The 10,955-nt window shown below is 37.0% G+C and overlaps 1 protein-coding gene across 1 annotated transcript; it reads right to left on the bottom strand.

Moving 5' to 3' along the window:
• Positions 1–4,127: 4,127 nt before the first annotated feature.
• LOC145479640 (tachykinin-like peptides receptor 99D) lies at positions 4,128–8,367 on the bottom strand. Its single transcript, XM_081458053.1, has 2 exons — positions 7,794–8,367; positions 4,128–6,243 (listed from the first exon to the last, which is right to left on the bottom strand). Exon 2 carries the CDS (start codon positions 6,239–6,241, stop codon positions 5,162–5,164), a length of 1,080 nt encoding a protein of 359 aa, XP_081314179.1. The 5' UTR covers positions 6,242–6,243; positions 7,794–8,367; the 3' UTR covers positions 4,128–5,161.
• Between the last annotated feature and the right edge of the window lie 2,588 nt (positions 8,368–10,955).

Here is a 10,955-nt window from a genome sequence, read left to right as displayed (position 1 = left end):
AAAAATTTTAAGCATTTTCCTTTATTATTTTAAATGATTTAATCATTTATTTTTCGACCATCAACGTTTATAATGAAATGTCATTACATTGTAGCAATAAAAAGAGATGTCGAAATTAAAAACGCTTGGAAAAAGTAATCTGAATAAATGCATATCGGCGCCTCTTTTTTCGACGCCTACATATTTTACTGTAGAATCCTCACTACAAGCAGATTTTGTCCAGTTTGAGTCGATTCTGTGGAAGTACCTCGCTAAAAATATAGTGACGCCATGATGCCGGTTATGAAAATATCGCAATTACTATTCGATGCGCCTGTTTCGAGAGCAATGTCGGAGATCAGAACAAAATGGCTGTGCACGTGCGTTCTAAATCTTTGTAAAATTCTTGGCTGTCCTCTGCAAAACAACAACGTAAAATAACCAAGTTCTCAGTATTTTAGAGCATGTGAACCTCAACAGCTAATTTTTGGTATTTCTTTTGGAATTGAACGCTGTCATAACATATCCAGCCGTCAAGCTTTAAACCGATAGGCGCATCAAATAGATCGAGTAGATAACTTTTGATTTCAACTGTATGTAGTTCGTTTTCTTCTAGTTAGTCAATTATTTTTTCAATTTATCCCTAGTCAGCAATTATTTTAGACTACGGATAAATTGAAAAAACAAAATAATTAACAAACTGGAGGGAAACGACCTTCATATAGTTAAAATCAAAAGTTAGTTTCAACATAGATCTATGTAAAACAAGAAAATTCACAGACGGATATAAATCTATTTTTTACTAGGTGTTGACCTTGTCATCGATCGGAGTCCCCATTGCGTAAACTCCTTTATTATAGAGCTGAACTGGTCCGCGATAGGACAATTCTGATTGGTTCCCTTGGCGGCCTTAATTTTCCAATACGGACCGCTTAGATCAACAGCGTACAAATTAATTTTGGCGAATTGCTTTTTCAATTCATTGCACAAGGTAAATAGAAGATATCTTTCTGCCGTCATGTTTGGAGGACAATTTCGCATGAATTGTTTAGCGAAACAAAATAAAAATGTTCACAAAAGCGACACAACAGAAACGTAAATAACTGCATACCTTTCGGCCTCACGTTCACCGAGAATGGATCGTCGAGGAGAATTAATTTATCAGCAGATTGAAAAAAGCCATCATAAAACATGTATTTTATAGAACTAGCTAGTTCGGTCCGTATTGGAGAACATTGGTCTCGATTTTTCTTGAAAGTTTATTGACCTCGCTTGCGGCTCGGTCTATATGCATCAACCGTCAAAAGAAAAAAAAAAAAAAGAAAGAAAAAGAACTCGACCAATATTTCTCCAAAACGTACCTCGCGCTACTAGCCTAACATTACATATCTTTATTTTAGCTTGGGATACGGCATCCTGTTTAACAAACTGACGTCAGTTTTTCATGCGGCTGTCCTGTTATTGGTCATGAATTTCGTCATAACATTATCAAAGTAGCTGTGGATCCACAAGGTGATAGCCGAGTGGATTCTCAAATTACTTTGACAATGTTATGACCAAATTCATTGTCAATAACAGGACAGACGCATGAAAAACTGACGTCCATTTGTTTTTTACAATAACAAAAAAGCAGAGGGTACAAACTTAAGTCACAACGCGAGAAAATTCAAGTGTCTGTCCGCTTATTGACAATGAAAATTAGCCAATGAGCGCGCAAGAATTATATTTGACCAATAGACCGCACGATGGGGAAATAAACTCTAATGGACCTCCTGGGTTCGAGCGCATGGCTTCGTACCAAGTCATTGGGGGAGACAATTAACTATCACTCCAGTCAGGTGAATATAAACAATAACATCCAGCTGGCTCAAAATAAACACTGATAATTGCTCGTGGACATAAATTTGCTCCGAGAAGCGGTTGACAGCCTTGAGGAATATATAATCTCCAAGAAGCAAACTCCGTGTTTGTTTATAGTGATCTTTTTCAAGTATCTTTCGCATAGTCTCTTTGCTCGAGCTCAAAAAGGTGTCCTTAATTTCCATTCCAAATGTTTGGTAGTTGTTTAAACCTATCCAGATCGGGCTTGTTTTTCGCCCACAGGAAGGGCGAAATCCCCAACCCACCTCCCCTGCTCCATAACATCAAGTATAGTTAGCAATAAGTAATAACGAAGCTCACGGTATGTGGTATATCATACTTGCAAAGGTTGCAGAAAAAAAGCAGCACGAGATGATGACGTAATATCACGTGATAATGATGTCATGGCATCCAAATGGTTACCATTTGCATCCACCATCTTTGATTTCTTGAATTTTCAAAACGATAGAGAACCAAGAAAGATAGCTCAAAGCCAATCAATATCAACAGTCCTAAAAGTGAAAGTTAAATTTTTTGTAACAAAGTAAGAAAATAATGTATTTAGAAAAAAAAATATGAAAACATGTTTTTTCTTTAATGAATTGTCATTAAAAACGTTGTAGGCGGTTTTTTAGAAAAATGTTTCCGTCCTCGTTCTTTATCTGAACAGAGTTAAAATATTATGTTTCGTTCTTTCTAATATGACAATTGATTCGGGACAAAAAAATGTGTTCAAGCAAAAGTTAAAGCAATCAATAAACCAGTGTGCCGGGTTGTTGGAAGGCTGGTTAACGCTAACCCAGGGTTAAAAGTTAATCGAAGTGTAAAACTTTGCTTGAGTAAAAATGTTTTTCACTGCTTATGTTTTGTGTAGTTTAAGATTCTTCAAACTCAACAGAAGGCCAAACGATGTAAACAGAAAATCTTACCACAACGTTGCAAAACTGAAATCAAAATTCTCGCTAATCCTGGGTTAGTTTAATCGGGTTTTGAACAACCCAGCCCAAAATAATATCACTTGCTTGGGCGTGTCTTCTAGCATCTCTATGACAGTTTTAACTGGTAACGCGCGTTTTTAGACCAATAATCAAAAAAAGAAAAAATTACGGATGTTAAATGGGAATACAGCCGAATCATCAGGTTTCTCAAGAACTTTTTGTTATAAACCTGACAAAGCAGCTTTCGTCAGCACACGACCCGAGCACAGGGCAGTAGTCGAACTAGAGACAAGACGACTGCTTTCGAGGAAGGTGTAAATTCTTTTCCAGCAAGCGATACACATTCATACACCAGCAAAATACTCCACCATTGAGCTAACCGGCATTTCAGATCAAAGGACATTTAACAGGCAATTAATGTTATTTTTTTTTCATTTCAATTATTGTTTATTGTTTTATAACTCTAGTGTTAAATTTTATTCAGTCACATTCTTGTAACTTCGTTAAAGGAAGCCTACAATTATAATTATGTTCCTTTCGTAATATATAGACCCGGCCGGCTCCTTCTTTGACCAGATCGAGCTTCATGCTCCCCCAAAAAATATTATATTAGCTAGAGGATATGTTTTTCTATAAATTTCATTTGTAATCACAGTCATACTGATTTTTAATCGATAACAAGCTTTTTCGTTGTCATGTACATTTTATGAACCACCAATGGCGAAAGTAATAAATTCACAATTAAGTTGGGAATGTATGAAAACAAAAAATATATATTTACATTAGAAAAAAAATGACAATTTCATTTGATTTGACAATTTAGCTATAGTAAAAAAACCCGCAGGTTAGAACCTAGTGGTTTAAGAACCTGCTGACAGAAATTTGCCGCCATTACAATACTCAAAAGTATTAGAACATGTCTAGCTAAGCAAGAAAAAGAAGGTTCTTATATGTTAATTACAGTTAAATTATGGTAAACCCTTTAACCAAGAAGTGAGACATTGACATTGCAAATTTATTTTAGAAGAAATTACACGATACAGTTGTGAATAAATATTGTATATTGTATATTGTATATTGTATATTCAAGGTAAAACCCAGGTTTATTTATTTTTGTGGTAATCATCAACCATGACTCCATCGAAATGAAGAGGCTAATTAAGAACCTACTTAGCCTAAAATGGCAATAACTACCCCAGAATACAAGAACCTATTTTGCCAGACTTTAAAAAAGTAGGTTCTTTCACGTGGGTTTTACTATATATATATATATATATATATATATATATATATATATATATATATATATATATATATTGTAACCCGAAAATACAACAATTAGCAGTGGAGACTAAAATGCCTAACACCAGTAATATATTATAACTGAAATGAAAACCACTGGTAGAATATGAAGCTAAAACCACTTATTCCTGCTACCAATCTTTCCAAACCAAACTTGTTATAAGTTAAAATATTTTAATGATGTAAGCTTTATGTTTAGAGAAATAGCACACATTAAACTGAAAAACACCATCAGTGTTAAGTCATGTATCGGGCATTTGGAAAAACTGAAAACTTTTTTACAGTTCTTTGCTCGTGAGCCGTTTAATTTTTCCTCATTGTTAATCGGTCAGTTGGGTTTTGGCTTACATCACTATCACAGTTTTGTTTATCTACCTTGGAAATCTTAGCGTGTGAAAGGAAGACGACATAGGACCTGACCAAGGTTATTATCGTAGGAAAAATAAATTAAATTTGCCACTCTTATCTCGCTTTTTGGGGGTACTTGATGCAACGATTTCCACCGCGCGTTGTAGATATCAAAAGCCTTGACGCCCATCAAAGCAAAAAAATATATATATATTCGTATACTTACAGTCGCAGCTTTTATTCAATTAAGTTTTCTGTTTTGAAAAAGTTACCAATTTGTCAAACATCTGAACAGCTAACCAAACTTATACTGATGGCTTCTGTCAATGTTTCGTTTCCCTAGCGTATCTAGATGTGTTTATGTACTAGAAAACCAAGACGTCATTTGATGAAGCGCTTATTAGTTTTCCGTGCAATTATATGTCCACTCCACATAGATGCATATTTAATTTTCGGTAACTCTTGGCCAATGTTGTCATTCAAATAATTCCATCTATTAACAAATGATGACAAAATGATGACAAAATACTCACTCAAGTTGCCATAAGCTCCAGACATTTTCCTCTTTTCCTCGTGGAAAAGATGTGACGCAGGTGACCGAGAGCCGAAACCCTACTTAAACATTGTCTGACACCCATAGCACCTTTAGGTTTATCAGCCACATGTCAAACGTATACCAGTTAGGTAACTTTTACAAACGTCCCTAACTGTGGTCTAGTTACCCCTTTCATCTTTTAGAGAGGAGAGGATCTTTTTCCTTGTTCTCGAGTTGTACCCTCGGTGCCAAACTCAGTCAGTTTCATCGTGTTTTGATTGGACGTCCTTGGCACGCGACTCCTAGGCAACATAGGCAGGCATGCACGATTGAAACTTCTAAGGCTGCTGCGGCATTCTTTGTTGAATATTGCATAAATACATGGATTGATAGCGGAATTGGCATGACCAAGAAACAGACCAATGAACATCACGTTTGCAGGCGGGCAACTATCGACAATGAAATTCATGGACAAGTACGTGTAGTATGGCAGCCAGCAAAGCCCAAAGACGATCACAACAGTAATTAGCATTCTGAGAACGCGCTTTTTGGTTGCAAGCTCGACCAGTTGGTTTGGAGCGGTCAAGTTCCCCGGAACCTGCCTTTTCCATACTTTCCGTACAATAGCCGTATATAATACACTGATTGCAGCCAGAGGCAAAGCGTACAGCAGCGTGATTAGAAATAGGGTGTAGTTTTTGTGAGGTGACTCACCTTCAAACGCTGGAGACCACTGTTCGATGCAGTGCAGATTGCCGTCTTCTCTTTGGATGACTTTCATGGCGTACAGCATTGGCGAAGAGGTGGCGAAGGAGATTAGCCAAATGAAAGTAATGGTAAAGATCGACAGTGACTTGGTAGAGCCCATTTTAAGTGGGTAAAACACTGCAAAGAAGCGATTTACGGCTATAGCGATGAGAGTTAAGACGGAGCAGGCTATGGATAATCCCTGAACAACAACAATACCTTTGCACAGGACAACGCCACCGGCTCCTTCAAACCAGAAAATCTGTTGGCCAGCAGCCTTTTTGATGTGAATCCAAATTTCGACCGTCATGTTAAATAGAGAAGTTAGCAAATCAGCAATTGCCATGGAGACGATGAATTGATTGATGGTAACTGATCGTAAGCGGCGGTCTTTAAGCACGATTATGATAACGAGCAGGTTTCCTACTGTTGATATCACACAAATGAGAAGGTAAGCAGCTGTTTTAGCGATCTCGGCGGCTGCTGCTGAAGGAAAGGCGGAATCTTCACAAGAGCTGGTGTTGTTGGACATAACTGTGAAGAAAAATAAAGATGATGCATGTATCATGATAATTTATCTCAGAACAAAGGCGCCTGCTTGGAGTAATGTAAAAAAAAAGGAAAATCATTATTTCCCTCATTTTTCATTCCGGACCTGTGTGCAGGAAATCTAAACGCAGCAGGAAAGTGATAAAATACATTTCGATAATTCAACTTCAACAATGACAGTATTTTGATCAATTTATTTAGAAGGCCTCTATTTCTCTATAATTATAAGGAAGAGAAAACTTTTCGCTAACTTCTCTCGCGAATCAGACGTTTATTTTTTTGTCCTCAATCAAAACATTTAAAAGGGAATAAGTTTAAAAATTCTACCGAATTAAACTATGTACTGGAGACAAAAAGGAAATAGTCCTCGGTGTTAGAAGGGCTTAAAGAGGAAATAATTACGTGGCAGAGATGAAACAGACTGGAAACTAAAGGCTTATCTCACAGATCTGACATCAAACATAGCTAAGTCTTCCCTTAGTGTGAACAACTTCCCGTATAAATTTTTCTTGTCTCCTTACTTCATACTAATAATAAATATTGTATGTAACACAGTTACCAAAACTACTATTAACGCTTGTTCACATAAGTCAGACTTCTTCTAAAATTTAAAACTGCAGTATGTTGTCTATTTATTGCGCTCTTTCTTTTGATGCCTAAATCACAGATCGGATCAGTTAAGTCCATTAATCGCAAGTTATAATTCAGTTTCTAACTATGCATAAAAGGATTTATACTACGTCACGTCACCAACAACAGAAAATCAAAAAGAAGAAGGTTAAGAAGACTAAGAAGGTTAAGAACATTAAGAAGAAGAAGAAGAAGAAGAAGAAGACTGAGGAAGAAAAAGAAAAAGAAAAAGAAGAAGAAGAAGAAGAAGAAGGAGGAGGAGGAGGAGGAGGAGGAAGAGGAGGAGGAGAAGAAGAAGATGATGAAGAAGAAGGAAAATTAAAAAAAGAAGAGAAAGGAAAAGAAACGAAAATGAGGAAGAAAAAGAAGAAAGACAACAAAAACGACAACGACAACGACAACGAAAACGGCGACAAAAACAACAGTGACATCATGGGCGAAAACAGTGATAATAATGTACAATAATGTTCTATGTTTTCTGAAATGATTTCCAACAATCTTTATTGCTTTGCATTCTTTCATATTTCGTACTGATCATAATTAATGTTCCATTCTTGTCTTCGGTTGTTTTACACTGTTTTTTTTTCTTCATTGTTGCCCATCGATAATTTGTATGTTATCGTTCGAAAGCAATTCTGAGACTATTTACATTTGTTCTTAACGGAAATGTATGGTGAACAGAACACTGACTTTAACAACGATATGCCGTTCAATTGAAACTGTGTTTGAGCGCAGGAAATAGCCCTCTGCCTTTGTGTCTCCTGTTTTAAATTGTACAATACACAAACTTCATTTTAACTTAATGCTTGAAAAAATGGTTGATCGCATGCAGAGCGAACAAAGTGAGAAAGTGACTAAAAGCCAAATGCTCTTATCTTTGTAAAAACGGCAACTACATTACTTACCTTTCCTCTTACTTCAGTAGGGAAAATGAACGAACAAATCGGGAAGGTTTTCAGATCACTGAGCAGGAGAAGACCTCGGCGCGATACTAGCAGAACACTGACTTGAATCAACTGATAATGTTCGTTCGGTAAACTTCTCTAAGGCTCTGACAAGATTTGCATTAGGCGTATGTGTGTGCTGTCAAGGGTTCTTTTGACATTGAAATCGAACTCAGCTGTTGAAACTTATGCCTTTCGCCGTGGCTTCCGCATTTGTTTTCGTCCTTGAAATACAAATCCCAATGTGTGACGAACATGGGAGCCAGTATGTCGACGGCGGGGCCCAAGCTACCAGTCTTAAAACCGCGTTGGGTTGATATCAATTAAATTCTCGCGAACTCGATATTAAAAATAGCAACTCTTGAGGCGTTTTAAATTATCCCGAACAGTCGGATTGATAATAAATGTTCTAATTTCTCGAGGAGAGGTGTTTTTAATTGGACAGTGGAGCTGTATTTACTTTGAAAGTAAACTGTTGTCCTTACCCGGAAAAAGCTAGCTTAAAAGCCATCACTCAAATTTAAAAAAAAAAAAAAAAAAAAAAAAATGGTTTTCCATGCCGGGTACGAACCGGTGAGTTCAAAACTTAAAGTTTCTCTCGCATTAAATCTGTTGGATTGTCCAAACGAAAAATACCATGGGGATAGTTCATCACTGTCACAATCAAACGTAAAGTTAATTTGTAACGAAAATGCTGTTCTCGTTGGCTTTGCTATTTATTGTAGTTTTGTCATGTTACCCTTAGCAACGGACAGGTTTTAGGTTACAAACGTGAAAGTTTCTGTGACTGACAGTGAAAAAAAGGCTTATCTATCCATTTTTTAAGAAATGTTATTATCCTTTTATTTCTGGCGCCCTCACTAAATAGATACGATTTTTCTTTTTAGTTTTTTAGATACGCCTCAAATACTGACGTATTAATGGATGAAAAGTACCGACAACCATTATGAAGCTCTTCAGATCCGGAAAAGCTTGGCGATTTTAATAATACCGGGGCACTTATATACCTTTCGTCAATAACAATTGAGTTTTGCTTCTGTCGCAACCGAACTGACATAAACTGAAGGCAACCAGATCAACAAAGTAAACAGTCTCGAAGAAATGCAGTCGTCTCCAAACAGCCTTCCTCGCAGAGACAACCATTGAATATTTAACTTAAATGCCCTAACACTTTAGGAAACAAATGAATTCTCTGCAACAAGGATTGTGCGATTTTCCTTGAAATTGAAAAAAAAAAAAAAAAAAAAAAAAAACCTTTTCTCAAATGAAAATCACAACTCCTATATGCATGACTGAGCGACAGAAATATTTTTGGCAGTCAAAGTTTTTGTGTATTGCTTTTTTGTTTTGTATAGCCCGTCCAAAAGCGGTGTCTGCAAGAATTACTGTTACATATTAGAGAAGTCAAATGTAAACGTTTAAAGTACAGGCCAGGACACCGAAGCCATAAGCAAATTCAAATTGAGCCGAAAAACTACAGTAACTGCTATATAGATCTGACAGTAAAAACTGAAATTCGTCCTCCCGGCCCCTGGTTTGACGAAATAGTTTCAAAAAACTGTCACCACAAACTAAAAATTATCACGCTTTTTTTTTTTTCTTTTGAGCATTTCAGTTAAGAAAAATAAACTTTTTAAGTGTTTCTATCAAGATATAGGAATACGAGTTGACGTTTCAGGGTGAAGGATTTAATGCTGTGCGAACACGAGTCGTAGGCAAGTGTGTTATCGCAAACGTAGCCTGCGTACCAAGCGTTCCCGTACGGAAAACGTTTTCTGCGTGGTGGCCGAGCGAAAATTGGTCGAGTGTTTTTGCTTTCGCTCCAATTTGCGTGCGGCCACGATACGGAAAAAACTCTTTGTACGCAGGTTATCGCAAACGTTCGCGAGTGTTTTCGTAAGTGTCTCGCGAGAAAAGGGGAGATCACTCGTTTACATCGATTACCGAAATGTAAATTCTCTTTGCTGGCGCCATCCTGAGGTCAAAAGCTCGTGGCTCTTCTGTGTTTCTATCGAGTTATAAAGGTAAAACTTTTAATGCGCTCATTCTTATAGGTTGATTTTTATTTTTAATTAAAAATCTCGTTAAGTTAATCCAGGGGAACTCTTTGAGGTTTTGGTTTCAGTAGATCTTTTGCTTCAAAATATCCGTGCCGTGTGTCAGCTCGTAACAATCGAACTAATACAAAAATAGGACTGGAAAAAAGCGGGTATATTTTACCCTTATGATAGTTCCAAAACCGACATGAAAAAAAAAAAAATTTTATAACTTGTCATTAACATTTCCATTAGTTTTTAATTCCATGTACATTTAACTGGCTGAGTTACATTTTCGACTGAAAACAATTTAGAAAATTTAAAATTCACCGCCCCACCCCCCTCCCTATTCAGGGAAGAATTTCCTTTTACGACAAATTAACAGGTATATCGGTCCCAACTGTATTCAATGACAAATGGCGACCTACTTAGTCAAAATGATGGACAACGCCCAATGAAAATTAACAGTGCATTGTTTCACAGGGACAATAACAATATGTTGTTGTATGTTGCATAGCACCATTATTGGTTTGATTTTAAACGAGTCTTCTTTCTTCAATATCACTTCAGCTATTCAGGGAACTTCTCTCCAGTCGGTGTTTTTTGAGACACGAGCATGTGCTTTTCCCGGGCGATGTTGATTCTCTCGGCCCCTCTTTCCCAGGAAAAAAACTGATAAAAAACCAGTTGTTTCAGTTTATGCGGCTATAGTGAGTTGATTTCAACGAGGGCTCTTAAGGTCACCAAACCGTGAGTATTCTTGTTTTAGTCTTTTCAGCGATTTAGTTATCCATTTGTTTCTAAATGTTCCTCCGAAACCTCGAAAAAACGAGAAAACATACCAATTTCGTAGAACGACCCTCAGCCACTGCGCAATTATGGTTGATAGTGTATGATAGCTCAGACAATTACATCTGCATTAGTATACCAGTGGATAAACTTCTGGTATACCATGGAATATCCCATGAGTCACTTGTATATTATCGGTATACACACTCGCCCAAAGGCGATCGTGCGTATACCAAGAAAATACAAGTGACTCGTGGGATATTTCATAGCATACCACGAGAGAGCATTGCAGCACTGC

The sequence above is a fragment of the Orbicella franksi genome, chromosome 2, assembly GCF_964199315.1.
Source record: "Orbicella franksi chromosome 2, jaOrbFran1.1, whole genome shotgun sequence".
Taxonomy (NCBI): Eukaryota; Metazoa; Cnidaria; class Anthozoa; order Scleractinia; family Merulinidae; genus Orbicella; species Orbicella franksi.
This window is presented reverse-complemented; position numbering and strand designations above follow the sequence as displayed.